Source organism: Alligator mississippiensis, chromosome 3 (genome assembly GCF_030867095.1).
Source record: "Alligator mississippiensis isolate rAllMis1 chromosome 3, rAllMis1, whole genome shotgun sequence".
NCBI lineage: Eukaryota > Metazoa > Chordata > Crocodylia > Alligatoridae > Alligator > Alligator mississippiensis.
The window spans coordinates 127,573,352-127,594,260 of record NC_081826.1 but is presented as its reverse complement, the minus strand read 5'-3'; the positions used below and the strand labels follow the sequence as shown (position 1 = coordinate 127,594,260).

General features: G+C 42.7%; 2 protein-coding genes across 4 annotated transcripts in view; one reads left to right on the top strand and one right to left on the bottom strand.

The window, feature by feature from the left end:
- Positions 1-556: 556 nt before the first annotated feature.
- Positions 557-20,579, bottom strand: TPMT (thiopurine S-methyltransferase). Of its 2 annotated transcripts, none has more exons than XM_014596958.3 (9): positions 20,498-20,579; positions 18,561-18,721; positions 18,073-18,165; positions 14,177-14,309; positions 13,621-13,673; positions 6,783-6,857; positions 5,924-6,009; positions 2,641-2,685; positions 557-1,744 (listed from the first exon to the last, which is right to left on the bottom strand). In XM_014596958.3, the coding sequence occupies exons 2-9, from the start codon at positions 18,698-18,700 to the stop codon at positions 1,626-1,628; spliced, it is 744 nt and encodes a 247-aa protein (XP_014452444.1). In that variant the 5' UTR covers positions 18,701-18,721; positions 20,498-20,579; the 3' UTR covers positions 557-1,625. The 2 variants fall into 2 exon arrangements, with proteins under 2 accessions (XP_014452444.1, XP_014452443.1); XM_014596957.3 differs by lacking the exon at positions 20,498-20,579 and adding an exon at positions 20,283-20,395.
- Positions 20,548-20,909, top strand: part of KDM1B (lysine demethylase 1B) — a 47,232-nt gene continuing 46,870 nt past the window's right edge. For both annotated transcript variants that reach the window (XM_014596956.3, XM_059724391.1), the window contains exon 1: positions 20,548-20,614. The gene's annotated coding sequence lies outside the window, so the exon portion shown is untranslated. The remainder of the gene's footprint in view (positions 20,615-20,909) is intronic.

Below are 20,909 nucleotides of genomic sequence, written 5' to 3'. Positions count from 1 at the left end.
CAACCCCACACCACCACCCCTGCCGGGTGGCCAGGCAACACCTTGCCATGGCAGCGTGGGGCTCACAGTGGCGGCCACGAGCTTCCCTGCCCCACTCTGCCCTGCTGTGCCTGGTCCTGCCCACTAGGCTGTGGAGGCCCTGAGGGGAGGGCAGGGAGCCCAAACCTGCCCCCTCCCCCCTTGACAGGCTCCACTTTGGCTGTGCTGCCCGTGGGAAAGGGAGAGCCAGGCTCCTTCTGTGGGTGGCTTTTGGGGTTTGGGTACTGCTGCGGGGGGCTGTGGAAGTGGGTCACTGGCCCTGTAGTCCTGGCAGCTGGAGGCACGGGGGGGGCTGTGGGAGGGGAGTGAGGGGCACCAGTAGGGCCAGGGGGCTATGGCTTGGGAGTGAGAGGCAATGGCAGGGGCAGGACACTGACACATCAGAGCTGTTCAGCGCCACAAAGCAGCGGGGGGGCGGACATGGGACAGTCACAGCTGGACCAGTGTCCTCGTGAGTGAAGGGGGCAGGGAGAGCTGATTTTCCATGATAAAAAAACCCAAATCAAACGCCAGAATCTATAGATATTTAGAATTTATTTTACTATAGTGTTTGAAGCACTGGTAGGCTTCCAAATTGCTTTAAAATAGTAAAAATATCAAGAAAACGTGTTCAACTGATACATACTTACATACATATATAGCGGCATTTCATTTTAATCATGGATTTTGGGGTTTTAATCAGAGAGTTTGCAGGGTTTTATCAGAGAATTTGCAATTTTTAAACAGAGAAAGCCAGGATGCCTGATCATCAGGGACTCAAAACATGAATGTTCATTTGTAAAATTGTAATAGCCAGTGATGGCAGAACCTCTTGGGTTCAGGGAAGTATCCCTATGGCCAGAGGCTTAGCCAAACCTCAGAAGTCTTTCTGTGACACCCCATAACTCATGCTTCCCACACACGTGACATCCTAAAGCCAGGTTTCCTCTAATAAAAATTGCTTTCTTAAGGGGAAAAACAGCTTTCTTACTGATGCAGGGGCATCATTTGCTCTCCCCTCAACAGATTCACTTTTGTCACATACTTCTAGTTGACTGTCCTGTTCACCCAAACATAACTGCTGCTAAAATTTTGCTTGCTCTCTTGTCACCAGTCTCTTTAACAGTAGAAGCAGGGAGAAAAAGGCAGAAGGTTGAAGCCACCAGACAGTCCTTGCCTACTGGCAGGAGAGCAAAATTACAGGAAACTATAGTTAGGATGGTGACTACAAAACCATCAACAGGTAGGGGCCATTGCCCACTATAGGATCATTTCTTTAAGTGATCTTTTAAAACTTTTAACTTACCAAAAATATAGGAAACAAAGGTACACAGTTAAAATGATTTTTTATGCAGGGAATTTAAACCTAGTTAAGAAAAACATTCTTAAAACACAAAAAATGTAAATTAAGATAGAAGTACAATATAATTGACTTTAGAAGGAGTATCTTAAAATAATCCCAAAACAGAGACAATGCCAGTTCCATACCCAAGTTTTCATACTCTGAAGTGCATTAGAAGAATTCCTATATATCCAGTTCATTAAAAACAAAGCAGGATCAATCAAACTTAACCCCCTCCCCACCTTGCTACTATTTGTGTGTTGCTTTATCCAGGAAAAATCTTTAGTAGATATAATACCTCTAGAAAATAATCTAGTCCCCATACTTTTTGTCTTTCTGAAAAGACATCTTGCATCTGAAGACATTTAATTTCACAGAATTTGCCTGAAAAAGAAGTAAAAACAACACATTAAAATCACAGCTAAAGATGACGACTGTTTTGCTTTGTATCTAGAATTTTATACTATAAAAAAAATCTTGCTCAATTTACTCATATTTGTAGATTCATCAATTGCAATGAATAATAAATAAGGTGAGCAGGTTTTAGCGCTCTCACTCTCAGAATTGGATACCACTGTTAATACAAGGTAACTCATTGCACCTGGGCACTGAAGGTTCAAGTACATTCTCATGAAGTACAAGAACTTACTGCAATAACAATGCATAACTTCATCTAGGGTGAAGTTTCAACTTTAGCACTGACTTTCTTTTATCGCTAGTTGGGTTTGATCTTTGATTGTCTTAGCATGGCATTTTATTACATTTGTATTCCCTATAAATTAACATTTTAGTTTCAAAACTATAACAGAAACTAGAGCTATTGAGAAAGGTTTCTACATTAAGGTTTCTAAGGTAGAATGAATAGATAGAAGAGCCTGGGGAACATAAAAAGTCACTATAAAACTAAGAAAGAAGAGTTGCAAGAACACCAAGATCTAGTCTGAATTCCTGCAGACTCAGCATGAAAAATAACCACGGCCCCCAAAAAGACAGTATCAGTCTTACTGGTAAAACAGGTTCAGATTTCCATCATAATGCATATTTAAACAATCAGCCTTTGCACAGTCTAGGAAAGTAAAGCTTTGTTTCCTGGCATCAATATCCTTGCAGTAAAATGATATTTATTTTCCAACTGTATGTGCCTCCACATTTTGTACAAGGATGAAACGTCCTATTAAGATTCCTTATCATTTGCCAGAGTGAGAGTCAATGTAACAAGAAAACAAGTTTGTCTGCTACAGGTTTTATAAAACAACATAAATACAGCTGGGTTAACTCACCAAACAAACTTTCAATTTCATGTTCAGGAACATAAAATGGTGGGCCTGGAAAGCAAATAGATGAAGCTAAACCATTGGAAGCCACAATGACCATTCCAATATTATAATTAAAACCAAAGGCTGGCCAAACACTGGGAAATTTTAACACATTTTCAAAAAATTATCATGGTGAATAATCAAAGGACTTATTCTTCCAATAAAAAGTCAGAGGCTACAAACAGATGTCACAGTTGTCTCAGGAGAAACCATTTTCTCCTGGGACAAAGTGTGATTTCTCAGACATGCATGTCCATTACCCTGGGACAAACCCTAGAAAAGTTCCCTGGGATAAGAAGTGCTATCAGTTTGTGTGGGGCCATCACAAAGTGTGTCTGAACAGTTATCCTGGGATTTGCAAAATTGAATCAATGGCAGAAAGTGGCAGTGCATTCAGTCACTCACTAAACCCTGATTGGAAGGGCAGTGTGTGTACATATCAATCCCAGGACCATTTTTATTCTGAGACAAACAAAGTTACAACTTATCCCAGAACAAATGCAATGTCTGTTCCTAACCAGAGTAGATCAAACAGCAGTAGGAATATCTTTTCATCTGACAAGTTAAAAATTATCAAGAAAAACCGAAGAAGCTTCTTAATTTAATAGAAATCATTATGCCAACAGATATAATGATACTTAATGTTTACAAAGAGTTTTTCATTTTTAATGCATGTTAATACATCAGGGATGCTCAACCCCTGGCTCACAGGACTCCCCAAGGCTTCAGCAATTTGGCAGAGAGGAACAGTGGCAGCATTAACTGCCACTCCCCCACTGCCAAATTTCTGGACTTGTGGTGAGCCCCAATGGGCTGGATAACGTGGCCTTGCACATCAGACTGCACCAGCATGTGGCTGGATCCAGGCACAGGAGGTTGAGTCATTGTGCTGAATTACACCCATGGATCAACCCCGTGCAAGATCTAGCCTGTGGGCTGAACCTGAGCCACTCATCCAGCCTGTGGGACCGGAACGATGGACACCACTGTTATAAATGAATGCTCAGACTGGACTTGAGTTACTGTGGTAGTGAAAAGCATGACTTAGTTTTGATGGAAAAAAATATGATTTTTCAGATCATGAGTATATAAGTGATGAAGCAGCACTGAAGTTGAGGAAGTGTGCCAAGGAAGTGAATTCTGTCTGAGCTATGTATGAGCAGCTGACCTATAAGGATCGCACTACAAACTCCTTACCAGACGGAACCATGTAATTAATGAAAAATAGTTATATGCTTGGGGGAAAACATATTCTTTGCCACTATTTTCACAGCTCAGTTCTTCAACAGGTAACTAAAGAATGGCAATGATCTTACTGCTGTTACCATGCACATTTAAATATATGGGCCAACTCCCACCTCTTGTCTTTATCAATTTTTATTTTTTAGGTTTCTGCCAGATTCAAGCAGTGAGAGGTATTCTTCATTTTAGAGCTCCATTCTTCATTTTAGATCTGAGCCAGACTCTGTGTGGTGCCACTCATGGCTGGCCATGGACACGTGGTGTGATACCAGCCTTTTCAGCTGCTTGTTGCAGAGCCCTTCAGTCCTAAAGTTTGTGATACAGTCAGTTAGATTTAAAATTAATCATGGCCCAACTCCTGATTGATAATGGCCTCAAACATACTCTTTAATTCCCTGCCAAGTCTTTGATCCAGAGATTACCCATTGCTCTAACACCAGCAAAGACATTTTCAATGTGCCCTGGGTCACTGAAACCCAGAACATACTTCTGTGCAAGGCCTAGCCACTCTTAAGAAATAAGACAGCACATACACAATCACAGGAGCAATCCTTGTAATCCTGACCTCTAGAAAGAACAGATGTGAAAGATGATTGACTGAATCCCTTATGTGCTTGATTAACTTTTTTCTATCTTTTGTTTCTTTTGCCTCTATTTGCATTTTTTTTTAATTAGAGAAAAAACATCTTCTTTAGTGGTAACTTCTGTTTTGCAATGGTCCACCTAGGAGCTAACTTTCTCATAGCCATTATGGTAAATGCTCTGCTGCTTCTAAATTCCAGCCAAGTTTTCTAAAAGGCTCAATTCACAAACAAACAAACAAACAAACCAAAATAAGCCAAAACCTTACTCTCATCTAAATACATTTAGAAATTCTGGGGCAGAATTATGAGGAAAAAAGTTTCAACAAGCCTAGAACCATGTGATAGTTTAAAAAAAAACCAAAAAACTTAACTCTCTTCAGCATTGAAATGCTTTTCAAAAGCATCAGTCCCCATCTCCATCTCTCTACATATCTTTATGAATAATATGAAGTTTACTCTGCTTCTTGCATAAAGTCATCTAAATTTTGGGGCGTCCCTTCAGCTTTACTGAAACCTTAGATACAAAACATTACATTTATTATTTTGGGCTCCAACCCCAACTTCTGTGAAGTCACAGGCTTTCCATCTAAAAAGGTAAGCTGCAAACTACTAACAAATAAAAATGGTTTGGCCCTTAATCTTTCTTTATTATTTAAAAAGACCACATTATATTCTTAGTACTCTATTATATTTAAAAACTTTATTAACATAATGTCAATGTGATTTTGCTGACACACTTGGGCCAGTAAATACCCTACTGTGGAGAGTTATACCAGCATAGTTTAATTTGGTTCTTGGATTAGATAAAAACTAGAAGAGTAAAAATACTTTAATGCCAGTACTGTACAACTAAATCCATTTTTGCTAACCCCAACTTTAACTACATTTGTAGGGTTAGTACACTAATAGTATCACAGTATTAAATCAGCTACACATATAGAATTGAAGCAACAGAATGTAAGTACAAGTGAGCCTTTCCCCATAGTATCTCTTTTGTCCTCTTTTTTGGATTTACCTAACTGCAGCTTTCATGTGATATCAGTTTATGTCTCTGAAAAGTTTTTTAAGAAATGACTTCAGCAAAGATAGAGAAGACCAAGTATACCTGATATAAGAACAATTTTAAAAACATATTAAATTGGCACTTTATATATCAGAGAGCAGTAACAAATATTAAATCTTTTTTGTACTTTTGTTTCTTAAACTTTCTTAATTTAAACTGTCTTTAAAAACAAGAACATCAAAAAGGAAAACATACTAATGTTTGTATCCTGTCAAAGATTGTTGACAGGAATAACAACTTAGATAAAACTGTTACCATATAATATATTTGAGATACAAATGTGTAAAAGTTTAAGTACATTAAAACATTTAAAGTGACTTTGAAACACTTTGAAACAAAAACAGTTAAAAGTTCCTACCTTTATATTTATTTGGATCATAAGAAACAGTAGCCAGCAGATAGGAACAATTTTTATCCATTAGAGACAACATCAAATTGGCATAGCTGAAAAACAAATATTGCATTGTTTATTTTGCAAATATATTGTATATAAAAACAAAATACTTAAAATACTCAGAAAAAGCCAGTATATTATGCATACCAAGTCAGAAAAAGTTAAACTGAACATAATTTAATGCAACTGAGGTACTGCTTCCTAGCAGTAAAATTTCATGTAGTATACATGAAAGGTAAAAAATACTACATAACACAAACAAAATGCTATACAAACACACATATACTGGTTCTGGTATAAGCTAACAAGCAAGAAAATGAAGCATTTAGTGTTTGTCTGCCACAGTGTACAGTTACTACAGTAGCCTGCATGACTACTTAAAAATGCTGTGAATTCAGGGCAATGAAGGTGAAAAATAAAGGGCAAGAAAGGAAAAACAGAGGTGTGGGGCAAAGGAGGGTAAAACGAGGATGAAGACAAAGACGAAAATAAAAGCATGGAAAGCAAAAAGGAAGAATCAAATTCAGATCTGTTGCCAGCTTTGTGCAAATCAGCCATTAGAGGGGACTTTCAGCTCTGCCACTGCTGATGTATAATGGAGTAAGCAACTTTTTGTGCTTAGGCCAACATTAATGTTTGCCCTGGCAAGGCACCTTCCTGACAGAAGCTCAAAATTCTAGAAAGCATTGTTCAGTGACCCTAGTGGCCACATGGCAGAAAAGTACTGGCTTAGGTTACTTAGGGTTTATGCTAAATCAAAAGATGGCATATAATCACATTTCCTTCTTTGGAAAGAAAAACAGTTATTAAACGTGTTACTTACCGTTCTCTGTCACATGGGTTAATGGCCACTAGTGCTCCTCTGTCCCAAATCCCATCAAACTTGCCTGCAATTTTACTACAGATAGAGGGGGAAAAAGGTTCCGAGTTAAAAACTAGACTTCTTATTTTTTAAACTATGCCCGAGCTACTCTCATAAAAGAAGAGAACAATCTCCAACTGAATGTACATATACATAAAGTGCTGTTTTCTGTTATGGTCTGCCCCCTTTATACTACACAATGTTAGGAATAAGCCTCAAGAAGCATCCGTAGAATAGAGACTTCCTTTGGGAGGCACAGAAAATCTGTTATCCCGTGGAAATGGGTTTGTGCTAGGGCAAGTGGGAACCTAATATGAACAATGCTGCTTCAGTTAATCGTAATTTGAGTAAGCCTTGGGATAATACTAACCTTAAGCTAAAGACAGCAACAGTTTTTGATCACCACTAGAATCCACGGTGGTTGTGAAGGTGGCTCAGAACAGGTTCCCAGCACCTTCATATGTACTGAGCTCAGCTAATCTGACATTCAAAAGCAGGACCCAAGAATGTTTAGCTTTAGGATGACATTCCATTCATTCAAAAGAGCTGGGACCTGCAAGTGTTCTTTGCAATCCAACAAATTATTTTACACCATTTTTTTTCTGTGTGGCATGTTGAAATTGTGCAGTAGCTTTCTGCCTAATGCATTTTATATTGGAGTCCCTGGCTTCACTTTTTCTTTCTTGTTACTCCTTTAATTGCAACATCATTATCAGGCCTTTTGCTTTTGACTTGCAAGCTGGTCAAATATTTCCCCATATGATGCAATGAGACATGATAATTTAAAAACTGTTTTCTTTTTTTGCAAGCAGTCAAGATTACACCTACATTTGCACTATGCATACACTTAGAATCATAATTTAAATATAGTCTCACAATCAAGACATGATATTCAAAAGCACATTTTACGTTTCAATTTGCATCTAGGGGACAAGTTGTTAGATTTGGATTCATGAGATATGGATCCCAACTCTACCACTGGCCTGCTGCAAAGTCTTGGGAAAGCCCCTTTATTTCTCTGTGCTTCTGCTACCCTTCTAGTTTCATATCTGCCTTATATAACTAGATAGCAAGGGCCTGATACAGAAACGCTTGCAGGTATTTAATTCCCCATTGAGATCAATGGGAAGCTAGATAACTAAATACTTTGGACACTTAGGCCTAAACTCTTAGGGCAAAATGAGGAGCAGATTGGGGGTGGAGGGTGGGAGTCAGGGTGCAATCTACTCCCCCCACTCCCTGCATTGTCAAGGCCTCTGGTCTTAGCTGACAAATGCATGTGCTATAAGCTGCACATGCACTGCACATGTAGGCTAGGGATAGAAACTGCATATAAACTGGTAGAAGTGATAGGAAGCTAGTTAAAATCTGTAACATAACAGAAGTTCGGTGCACATAAACCACTTTCAAAGTGGCCAAAAGCAGTTTAAGATAAATCTGGATGGATGTAATATCAGACTGAACTGAATTAGGTTAAATCAGTTTACTGAACTTCTGTCCCAGATCTCCTTCAGATTCAAGTTAATTCACAGCCCCCCCCAGAATACCAGGATGCTTTGCACCTCCCCTGCAAACCCCTCTTTGTAGGGTGGGTGAGCTAGCCTTAGCCCAAGCTGTCTGCTCCAGCTAGCAGGGAGGCATGCTCTAGCATTGTCCCCCAGGCTTCTGGCCTGGGCCACTGCAGGCACGTGGCTGCATTTTTTAAATCAAAAAGTGAACGTCCAGTTGCTTATCAATTCAATCTCCACAGCTTAGGCTAACCTGCAAAGACTGAATCAATCCAGCCCTGGACTTTTTGACTATCTGTGCTTAGCTGTGCAGTGACCTTGCTGTCATCACCACACTCCCCTTTGCAGCATTCTGGATCTGCTCCCGGGCGGAGTCCCTCCCTCACTATATGTCCACAGTGCCAAGAACAATGAGGTGTGATATTAGTTGGGAAATCTTGGTGCTACTGTAATATAAATAACATTAATAATAGTTTATGTATATTCTTTAGGCCCAACCCTGAAGTTCACAGTCAACCAAAAATCCCACTGATTTTAGGAAATGTGACTGAATGAGGGCTCAGAACTATGAGTATGCTTAGCAGCTGCACAGTTAACAAAAACTTTACACTGTAACAGCCACAATCATGTTATGGACCACAACCAAATGGTTTAAGCACATTACACAATGCAAAACTGTAGAGAGTAATAATTTCCATTATATGTTAATCAGCAAAGAAGTATTTGAAACTTCTTAGTCTGATGAAGCCATGAACTCAAAGTTTCCCTATCCAAAGCCTGCTCAGCACTGAAAACAAAAGTCAGTAATCACAAGTCAGCTAAGGCAAAGGTGAAGTTTGGTGTTTATAGTCGCTGCATATTAACTATATTTTTCCTGGACAGAAGCCACATCAGTAGTAATGTATTTTGTATTTCAGAAGTCTTCCAATGTTTATACCAACAGAAAGATATTTACACTTACACTGCTTTCTGGAATTGAATGTTCTACAAAACATGCATAACCTTTTATTTTGAATTCTGTAGGTTGCAGACTTGACCTCCTTAGTACTGTTTAATAATTTCCAAGGACAGCCTTGTTAATGAGCTACCTATTTTTTTATTTTAATTCAAAATGTTGTTCTGTACCACCAGAGCTGAAATGTTAGATTTTACCAAGTTACATGTAACTGTACTTAGAAAATTCAATCTTTTAAAAATTTCTGACAAGAAGAAAAAAATGTGTCCTGGGCAGTATGTCAAATGCTAGTTAGAATGATTTTTAAAGTGTGCAGCAGCAGGTGGATACTATTGAACTGTTCTCCTACCTTTAATATAATTAACTTTGATACAATGCATTTGGATATAAAAAAATCCTGAGGCACAAAAAGATTTAATGACATCTGGTCTATTCTCCAAGATGCTGAGTACCTTCAACACTCTATGAAGGCAGATTCTTCATTCATGTTGAGCAGAGGCAAGGAAGCAGACTTTAAATTTCCTTCATGTACCCCCCTGCCAATCCTCAGATGGTTCAGCACTGGGCTGGCTTCCCATGACAGATTTAGAAGACTCCTCTAAAAATGGCTGCCAACTCCGTTTTAATTATTTGGGTGATTACAGCAAATCACCCAAATAGACAGATGGTTGTCCCAGGCACATTCTTTTATGCTGGGAGCTAAAGAATGATCTAAGAATTGGGATGGTCCCAGCCGAAGAATTGGAACAGTATCACATTTCCTGGTGTAAAAAGAAATCTTCCACCCATTATAACTAGCAGCTTTGAGCCAGGGCAAAAGCCACTGACTGGCTCTGGCAGTTGACAGGATGTTGCATTTGTCTGGATTGAGCCCACTGTCAACAGCAGGTATTTACAGACGTATTCCAAGAGAAAGTGAATATTTGAGTTTCCCACACAAGTCAAAGGGAGTTGCAGATGGCCTGTGCCTTCTGGGATTTGGTCCTTGCTTCTCACATCAGGGTGAATAAAAATCAGTAAGTTTAAAAAAAAAAAAAACCTAAAAAAATTTGATTTTTTAAAAATTTAAATTGGATTTTTTTACTTAATTTTTTATTTTTTGTTAAGATGCTTAAAAAAACCCTTTATCTTAAATTAAAATCATTTTTATATACGTTAAAACTCAAAGATATCATCATGGAATAGGAATTATAACTTCTAATTATATACTATTTGAGACAATATATTCATGTAATCTTTTTAGAAGTTGTATAAATAGGTCACAACAGGTCAAAGACTCTGTTCAGTGCTCAGTCTAGAAGATCCCATTAAGCATCTCTGTGATGCTTGTTTTCAGTTCTCAAACTATGGATTTGTGTCTCCAGAGATCAAAGGCAAACAAGGTTCTTTGGGTAAATGTGTTATCTTTTATTAGTGCAACTAAATAGTTGGAAAAATTGTTCTTTGCAATCTTTTGGACACAAACACCCTTTTTCAGGCATAGGGAGAGTTGGTCTCCAGAGATTTCATAGACATTAGGGATGGAAAGGACCTCAGAAGATCATTGAGACCAGCCCCCTGCCCTAGGGGCAGGAAGTCTGCGGGGGTCATAGGATTGCAGCAAGATAAACATTCAAATGTCTCTTTAAGGCGTTCAAAGTAGGTGCTTGAACCACCTCCGGCGACAGTCTATTCCAAACCTTGGGGGCTTGAACAGTAAAGAAGTTCTTCCTTATGCCCAGCCTGAAACAGTCATGGAGGAGTTTGTGACCGTTCAATCTTGTCATCCTTTGGGGCGCTCTGGTGAACAGACGTTCCCTCAGATCCTGGTGAGCATGCCTGATAAACCTATAGGTAGCCATCAGATCACCCCTGAGCCTCTGCTTTTCCAGGCTGAAGAGTACCATAGCTCTCAGCCTCTCATCATAAGGTCTGTTATCCTGACCTCTGATCACGCGCATGGCTCTCCTCTAGACTCTCTCAAGTGTCTCCAATTCCTTTTTGAATTGTGGAGCCCAAAACTGGATGCAGTACTCCAGCTGCAGCCTCACCAAGGCCGAGTACAATGGGAGAATGATGTCCTGGGATTCGCTTGAGAAGCATTTTTGGATGCAAGCCAGCTTTTTTGCTTGCTTTACTAGCTGCAGCATCACATTGCAGGCTCATGTTCATCTTGTGGTCAATCATGACCCCCAAGTCCCTTTTGTCCATAGTGCTAGCCAGCATAGCACTGCCGAGCCTATAAGCATGCTGCAGGTTTTTCCTCCCAAGGTGGAGAACCTTGGGTTTTTCAGCGTTAAACACCATCAGGTTCTTGTTCGTTCATTTCCTGAGCCTGTCAAGGTCAGCCTGGATCTCAGGTGTCCTCAGGTGCGGATGCTTTACCCCAGTTTGGTGTCATCAGTGAACTTGGCCAGTCCGCTTCTGACTCCAATGTCCACATCATTAATGAAGATGTTGAATAGTATAGGCCCAAGGACAGAGCCTTGAGGGACCCCACCTGTCACAGCGCACCACGACAATCGACTTCCATCAACCACAACCCTCTGGATCTGACCACAGAGCCAATTCCCCAGCTAGCGGATCGTGGTGGATCCGAGGCTGCAGCTGGCCAGTTTTGCCAAGAGGTGATCATGGGATACCAGATCAAAGGCTTTTTTGAAGTCAAGATATATGACATCAATCTCCTCTCCCTTGTCCAGGTGATAGGTCACCTGGTCATAGAAGGAAATGAGATTGGTCAAGCAAGATCTACCCGCAACAAACCCATGCTGGGTATCCCTCAGGATATTGCCGTTATCTAGTCTGTTAAGGATGGTCTCTTTGATAATCTCTTCCAAGACCTTCCCCACGATAGAGGTCATGCTGATGGGTCTGTAGTTTGCCAGATCTACTTCCCTCCCTTTCTTGAAGATAGGTACCATGTTGGCCTTCTTCCAATCATCGGGCACTTCACCAGAGCACCAGGAGTTCTCAAAGATCTGCGTCAGGGGCTTGCCAGCTCCTTGAGTACCCTGGGGTGTAAACTGTCAGGGCCGGCTGACTTGAAGGTACCCAGCCTCTCAAGGTGTTCCTTCACAAGGTCAGCATTGATGGAGGGTAAGAAATCTCCCTCACCCAGGCCTTCCCATGGGACTGGTGAACAACCGACGGAAAGTACCCATTTAGCAAGTTTGCTTTTTCCTGGGTGTCAGTTGTCAGTTGTCCCATCTGGTTTAGCAGGGGTCCAATGTTGCCCTTGCTTTTCCTCCAGCTCCCCACATATCTAGAAGAGGACTTTTTATTGTCCTTGATACTTGTAGCTAGTTGGAGTTCAGTCGCAGCCTTGGCTTTCCTGATTTGCTCCCCGCAGGTCCAGACCAGTGCAGAGTATTCCTCCTTGGAGGCGAATCCAGTCCTCCATCCTTTGTAAGTCTTTCTTTTTAGACACAGGTGGTCTCCTAGTTCCCTGCAGAGCCAAGAGGGCTGCTGTGTCCTTTTGCTGCCTTTCCTCCGACATGGGATAGACTTTGCTTGTGCATCCAGGATCACTCCCTTGAGGACTTCCGTATTGCTGACTGACTTGCTAGCTTTACAGCTTATGGTGAAGGCAATCAGCTCGTGGTCACTGTCACCCAGCTTTCCTTCAATCGTTAGGTCACTGATTAGGTCATCCCCTGTTGCCAGTACCAGGTTGAGCAGCGCTTTACCTCTTGTCAGCCCGTAGACTTCTCGTGTCAGATAGAGCTCATCCACGCATGAGAGAAAGCTTTGCGACTGTTCAGGTTTGGCTGAGTGCTCTTCCCACGAGATGTCTGGGTAGTTGAAGTCTCCCATGACAATCATGCACCGGAAGCATGCGGCCTCATCCAATTCCCTGGCAAACTCCTGGTCAAGCTCTTGATCCTGGGTAGGAGGTCTGTAGTAGACTCCCACCATTGTGTCCCCTGTGCTGTGTTCCCCACGGATTTTAACCCAGAGGGTTTTCAGTCGTCCACCCTGGGCGCCGATGAAGATAACATCCTTGTTAACAGCAGTATACAAATATGAGAGATAAGAAACCTGATTACCCAGCCATCAGCCCTATTTTCTCTCTACAAGTTTGCGTGCACACAGTCAAGCTCTCACCTTTCTGTAAAAGTGCTACGTTTCAGGAAATTACATGAATAAAGGATATCAAACAACAAGATCAAAAACAATGATCAAATCAAGGCTTCCTGGCCAGTGATTTGAACTGTGATTGAAATCATGATTTAAACTGATTTGATTTAAATCAAATCCACCACCTCATATTTATGGCTGGTTCGGAAAAGCAATAATTTAAATGTTTAATACATATATGATGAAGGACAAATGCAAACACACTCCTCATTCCTACCTGGACAGATCATAGATACTGCAGCAGTACAGAGAAATATTCCCAGAGGTACTCTGCAATGAAAAGAAAGGAAACAGCTTTCAGGGAACTGTGTTTTGAAACAGTACTTACACAGAGGGGGAGAAATTGTAAGGAACCTTCTTTTTAACATTTTCCTACATTGATATGTCTCAAGGCCCTCAAAATGCTAAACTACTACTTCACCACTGTCATATAGTATAAGCTTAAAGGTTCCCAATTGAAAGCACAGCTGCAAGCGTCTAAGTTTAAGTATGTGTGCAATCCCACCGACTTTAAACCAGCTTAAAATTAGGTCATTAATATCTTGATGAAAATGCAGTCAAACTAAGTAACAGCTTGAGATGACAATTACCTAGCACAGAATTAAGACTTGATGCTTCCCCTTCAGACATTGCTAGAATAGGTGAAAGATGCAATAAAAGAGAGGCAAAAAATTAAAAAAAAATGCAGAGGATGACTTGGCCACAGTTATTCTTGAACTACATAATTAGGGATACAAAAGGATGACAATACAAAACCAGTGCATAAAACAAACCTTAAATACTTTGGCTTTAGAAATCTCCGGGATTGATCCCTCAGAATAAGAAAGATTTTGTTCTACAAAGAAATCCTTCAGTGCCTGCTCGCTGAATTCCACACCAATTACACTGTGTCCCATGTCAGCTAACCTACACAGAACAACAAACATGTTCATATTTACTTATGAGTTACTGGTTTTTAGTACATAATTAGATTTATATTCTCTCTCTCAAGTTTTGGCAACAGAAAATATACATCTCCTGTAGAACATTACAGCAGCTTGTTGGTTTTTTTTTTAATTGCACCTTGTAAAACAAATGAATTTGATCAGACTAACATTTGTTGTCCTTTGCTGCACTCTACAGCATTATGAAAACTCATCATCACAATTAATGTGGAGAAGAAATGAGAGAATTAGAGAACCACCACAGCTGTTTACAATTGTTTGTCCAGCCTGTGGTGGGTCCCTCAGCCCCAATGGGCCAAGGCACCATCTAGCCCAGGATATGTCCTGCCACCCTGGGCACACAGTGGGGCTGGGACAGCTAGACTGCATTTTTAGGCAGCCCAGGCAGTGGCAGTGATGGCAATAAAGAGGAACTGCAGCATAGCCCAGGCATGGGCTCTGGGCAGCTGCATCATGAAGGGCCCAGCAGTGGCAAGTGGAAGGCAGCTGCTTTTCCCTCCAGGCCCAGCAGCACCTTCTGCCCAGCCACTGCTGCTACTGCTATTGCTCAGCGTGGATGGGTAGGTCCAAAGCAGGTACAGGGCCGGCTGGGGTCAGGGCTGGGACTGGGACTGTACGCTCAGCTGCTGCTGGGTGCTGGTAGGGAAGAACTGCAGAGCACACGGGCTCTGGGCTATTGTGGGGGGTGGAAGGGTGCTGACAGCTCCCCAGAACTGCCTATATGGCCTGCAGGTCCAAATAATTGTCCGCCCCCAATATAACCTAATATGAGTTTGTATGATTAAATGAGTAGATCTTGGTTTGAAGAAAATGAATCAACTTCATACGATTTTTCAAAGCTGTATATGCAGTTGATTAGCTATTCACTCTTACTTCAATAATAAAAAATAAGGGAACACGCCAATGGCCAATAATAGTATCACACTGTGAGTTCCATGGAAGATACCAAAGAACTCAGGAGCCTAGTAGATAAAGCAGGGGTGTTCAACCTTTTTGAATCACGAACTTTTTATCACCCAGTGGGCTGGCGACCCAAATTGAACAGCCTCACTCTGGCGGGGGGGGGGGGTGGGGGCGCGGCCGTGTCCCCTACCAGCACCCGCTGCACAGGCCCCTGGGTGGGACTTTTGGGGGTCTCTGGGATGACCCCCCCTAGCCCAGAGTGTCAGCTCTCCCTGCAGTGCTGGGGCTGGGGTGGGGGGGCTGCAGGTGAATTCCTGCTGGCCTTCGGGTTTTACCCACTCCCCCGAGCCTGCCTGGGACCCTGCTGCAGCTATGTGGGGTCTCGTGTGGGTTTCCTTTCCCCACAGTGCAAGGCTTCCCTTGCAGGCTCCACAGAGCAGAGCTGGCATCGCTGCCTGTAATGCAGTTGTGGGGTGGGGAGATTGGTTCCCTGGTTCCTGCATTTGCATTCTCTTTTCCCATCGTGGTGGTATGTTTTGAATAAATAAAAAAATAAAACCTATACAAAGATGCTTATTTTTATTTTCACAGACTCAATATTTCATGGACTTAACATAGACATTGGATTTATGACATTACAACCTGCCTGACATCTGATTCATCACCAGGCACCTGCCTGACCCCACCTCTTACATTCTTCTTTTTCCCCAACCTTTCCTCCCCTCTCACTTATTTGTTCTGCCTTTTATCTTCCTGATTTCCTCCTTTTCCTTTTTGTTTGAGAGCCTCTCTCACCTTGTACTATTATCACTGTCCTGTTTCCCTTAGGCCTTTTCCCCCCTGCTTTCCTCCCCCTCTCTTCCCTGTTTTACTTTGTTTTTTTCTAATTTCAATCTATTTTCTTTTCCATGACGTCACTCTTTCTGTGTCCCTCTTTGCTCTTTTCCTGTCTCCTATTCATTTTTCACTGATGGCTTCTTTCCACCTTTGCAGTCTATCACTGCTGTCTCTCCTTGGGGCAGTGGCGGCAGGACCCAACTCACTGATGAGCCTGGCCCCGCAGGGGTAAACAGCTCCCCTCCCCTTGCTGCTGGCTGGGGCCCATGGGCCAGCCCTGCCCACCTCGCCTCGCCACTGCCCTGGCTCCACGGCAGCAGCAGTGCTGCCTTGGGCCAGGTAAAACGGCTTGGCGGGCCACATGGTGGCCCACAGGCCGTATGTTGGACAAGCCTGAGATAGGATAAGAAATCTGAAACAAAATGCTCTAAGGCCCCCACTATACACTACACATATTATGCAATTAACTGGCTATTCACGTAATAAATTTAGACCGGTCATACCTGCAAAGTAGCTACAACACAATTAACAGCTTAATCATGCAATAAATTTAACCCAGCCACACCTGCAAAGTAATTATCACAATAAAAATGACTATCCAGCTATAAAAAGAACGAACCAGCTATAAAGTTAGTACTTGAAAAGCGCAACAACTCTACAGGTGGTTTCTACCCAGCTTTGGTTTGAACACATAGCCAGGCCCTAAGTTTACTAAAAATTCAGACGTTTGAAAAACCCAGACGGTTGCTTGTTGAATGGTAGGAAACTTTACTAATGAGTGTAGAGGAGTTAGACCATCTGTGTTTGAGCATTTTCTTTTTGGTTTTGATATATATTTTTTTTAAAGTCATAAAATAGTCATAAAGTGAACCTTCCCAAATATGAAGTAAAATGGAGCTAGTGGTTGAAGACAGCAGTTCAACTTCCAGTAACCCAGACCTATATATAGCCATTCTATGTGATAAAGTGCAATCATCTACCAGCGTGCTTGAATGACTCAGCTTTTTGACTCAAAATACAAAATAATGTTCTCATGAGCCCTCAGACATACAGTTCAAGGGCTCATCCTGCAGGCCTCAGCTATGTCAAAAAACAACCGAGGGAAATTAAGAAAACTCTGATTTACTGGTGCAAATCAGAACTTCTTGGGTGGCAGCGAAACTGATAAGGATTATATCCATTTAATTCAGCTCTTATTTCACAATGCAGGAGTGGGTCAGTACAGAGTACCCTCCATCTTTTGGGGAAGGGGAGGAAATGAGAAAAAAAGTAAAAGCAGACATAGAGCTTCTCTCCCCTCCCTACAGCTGGGAAAAGTGGGAAACTTTATTTGTTCAGATACCTGTTAATTAAAAGGGAACAACTCCTCCCACTCCCCACACTCAGGCTTTAGGGAAAGCATCTTGGTAAAAATCCTTATTAGTATAGTTGTGAGATACGAGGTTTCTTACCACATCATTATCCTTGAACATTACTTGTGCTTACTGTTCCCATATGCATTTAAATGCCTGGCAGTTTTTTCTAGTTCTGAATTGACTTTTGCACACACCTTTCTGCTCCAAATATATGCATTTATAGATGCTTAGTCTTTTTCTATAATGACACACATAAGGCAAATCTTTCATGCAAAGAGATGCCTAGAAATAATTATGTAACATCTAGGAACATAGATATCTTAGTCAAGTGTTACCAGGTTAAAACATAACAATTAAAGTTAACTCAATGATCTCTCCATCCCTTTTGCTTTCCCACAGTTAGAACTCCTTTGTGTCAATTTGTGACTTGCTTGATGACTAAGGTTAGCCCTAACTGGTCATGTCTACACTAGACTAAAGACTGTGGACAAACATTAAAAACGAAACAAACAAAGACCCCTAATTTCAGGCAATGTGGGTTTTCTGCCACTGTAGATAAGGCATAAACAAGTGAACTGTATGATTTTCCTCCCATTCTTTACATTTCTACCCCTATGGTCTGTATTTTACCATTTCATTTCTACTGCTTTGCCACAAAGTGGAAAAAATATCCTGAGTCCACTCCTGCCATTAAGAAGAAGATCGAGATGCTTCTTTAAAAGCCTGCCAAAGAAAAGAAGTTAGCAATTTAATATCAATTTTAATACCGATGACGTTTAAATGTGTAATATGTGAGTCAGTTGCTCTGCTTCTATATTGCAAAGCTGTGAGAAGTTTTATAGAAGGGTATTCACATCTGAAAATACATATAGTATTTTTATAGCTTAGTACCTTGAACACATAAAAAGCATCAGGATCTGTTGACATCTCCATTATCTTTCTGGTGAATGCAGGCCACATAAGCATTCTTAAAGTTGCTTTGAACAATACTCATAAAATATACTTTGATTTTTGTACATATACTGAATTTTTATGATGAGCCTTATGAAAGAGTCAATCATGCCATTGTTTTTGTCTCATCATATACTTTAACACAACTTGAAGAGAAAATTACATACGGATGTCCTTGTTCATTATGAAATCCAATGTTGTTTGCTTCCCATTTCTGCAGCCATTCCTCTTCAGTCACCACTCTGTTCTGCTGTTTCCCAGTATCAGAACTTTCTTTGATTCTCGAGAGGTCTGTTGAACTGGCCATGGTCCAGTGTATATGTACCCACTGTGTAGAAAAGGATGCAGTCAATAGTTTGAGTCATGCACCAACACCTTAATCCTACACCCAGGCAAAACGTTTATTCATGTTTAGGCCGAATTCATTTACATTTGCAGTTTTCCAATACAGGAAGAGTACATACTTGCTATTATTTACTTCATTTGGAGTTTAGTCTAATTAAAGTCTATTAAGAATACCTGAAAGAAGTCATAGAACTATTTTATTCATAATATATAAAGATAATCCAAATTACAGACAGTGTGTTTATTTACACAGATCACTTAATTGTGAGCAGAGATCATGCATGGGATGACAAAAAAAAGCCTCTAATCTGTGCCTGGGTAAATGTTTTTTTGCTCTCTGTTCTTAAACAAAATTATGATAGCCCCCTTTGTAAAAATGGAATATAAGCAAAAATTGTATACAGTATGGTATTTAAAGTACAAGGAGTCCAGAAAAATGAATAAGGATTTATTTCAAACATGGTTGTAACCTCTGAAGATAAATCCCTGTAGTTCATTTTAGGTTGGATTTTAACAATAAAGGATGGGTTGTTCACTTTCTTGACAGCAGGCTTAACTTTCAGAAATTTGGAAGCCACATTGCTGATAACACTGCTCTTCCCAGGCACAGGGTCAAAAGTCTCCACCTGCACTTATCTACAATAAGCTGCATGGGGTACTGCAGGAAGTGTCTGTTCATCTCTTCCCAATTCTCGTTTATTGCTGTCTGCAACTTTATTTTATTAGTGGATTTTTATTTTCAGCTAAGCCCCCCGGCAAAATAAAAAGTAAAAACTATAATAAAAGTCTGAGCTGGGTCATTGTGCAACACACAGAAATTCAAGTCTAACACAATGTCTTACACATTTTAGGCAGCAGGTCCTCTGATGCCAGCAGTAGAGAACCCTCTTTTAATTTCAGCCAATTTCTCCCCAGCCCAGGCTCAGAGAGCCCCACTGAAGCCAAAGCAGGAGACCCTTGATTGAAAACTGAGCAGGGGCTTGGGGTTGGCAGGCTCCGTGGCTAATCTGGTGCCTAATCCAGTGCTTCTCAATATTTTGAGACTCACTGCCTCTGGTATAGCCTGACAGACCCTGTGCCCAGACTTGCCCCCCACCCACCACAGAGACTCCTCCTGCTTAGGGCCCCCATCATAGACTCCTGCCCCGTCCCTGCACAGACTCTCCCCTCCCCTTAGACTTGCGACCTGCCCCGGGTTAGACTCCCCTCTGCTTAGACCTGCAGCTCTGCCCAGGCACAGACTCAGAGCCCCCCCGGACAGACTCAGCCCTGCTTAGCCTTGCAGCTCTCCCCCGCATACACTCACGCCCCCTCCGCCCCCGAGATAGACTCACCACTGCTTAGACTTGCCCCTTCCTCAGTATAGACCCCCCAGCGCAGACTTGTGCCCCCACCCCGACACAGACATCCCCTGTTTCAGCTCACAACACCCAGCATAGACTCGCACTGGCAGGGATTTGCCTGCCTGGCCTGGCCTCCCCCAGCACAGACTCGCACCCCCCTCCCTCCTCGCCCCAACCTAGACTGCCCCCACTTAGACTTACATCTCCCCTGGGCACGGACTCGGGACCCCCGCGGCAAGCCCCGCGGCTTAGACTCGCACCCCTGCGCCGGGCGCGGCCTCCTCCAGCACAGGCGTGGGCCCTCGCCCGGCCCTGCCACTGCCACTACTTCGGGTCGCAGCCCCCGCCCGCCCGCGGCAGACTCGCCCCCCACCCACGTGCCCCCCCAGCTCAGCCCCGCACCCGGCAGCGCTCACCTCGGCGACACCGCCAGGCCCCGCCCCGCGCCGCGCCGCGCCGTGCTCTGCCGAGCCGGCTCCTCCCTGAGCTGCGCGCCGAGCGGAGCGGAAGCGGCGGCCGGGGCGGGGTGAGAGGTGAGCGGCGCGGCTCTGCGCGGCGGGGCCGGGGGTGGCGGGCGGGCTGGGCTGGGCTGGGCGAGTGCGTGCGGCCGGGGCGCCGCACAGAGCCGTGTGCGGGTGCGACAGCGGGCGGTGCCGCCGCCCCGACCCCGGGACTGTGCCTGGGGGCGCCGCGGGCCCCGCCGCAACCGCCCGGGGGAGCCCCGCGGCGTGCACGGGCACGCGCCCCCACAGCGCACCGCGCACATATGGCCCCCTATATACATGTCCTCCCCCCACGCACACACCATATACATGTCCTCGCTCCATG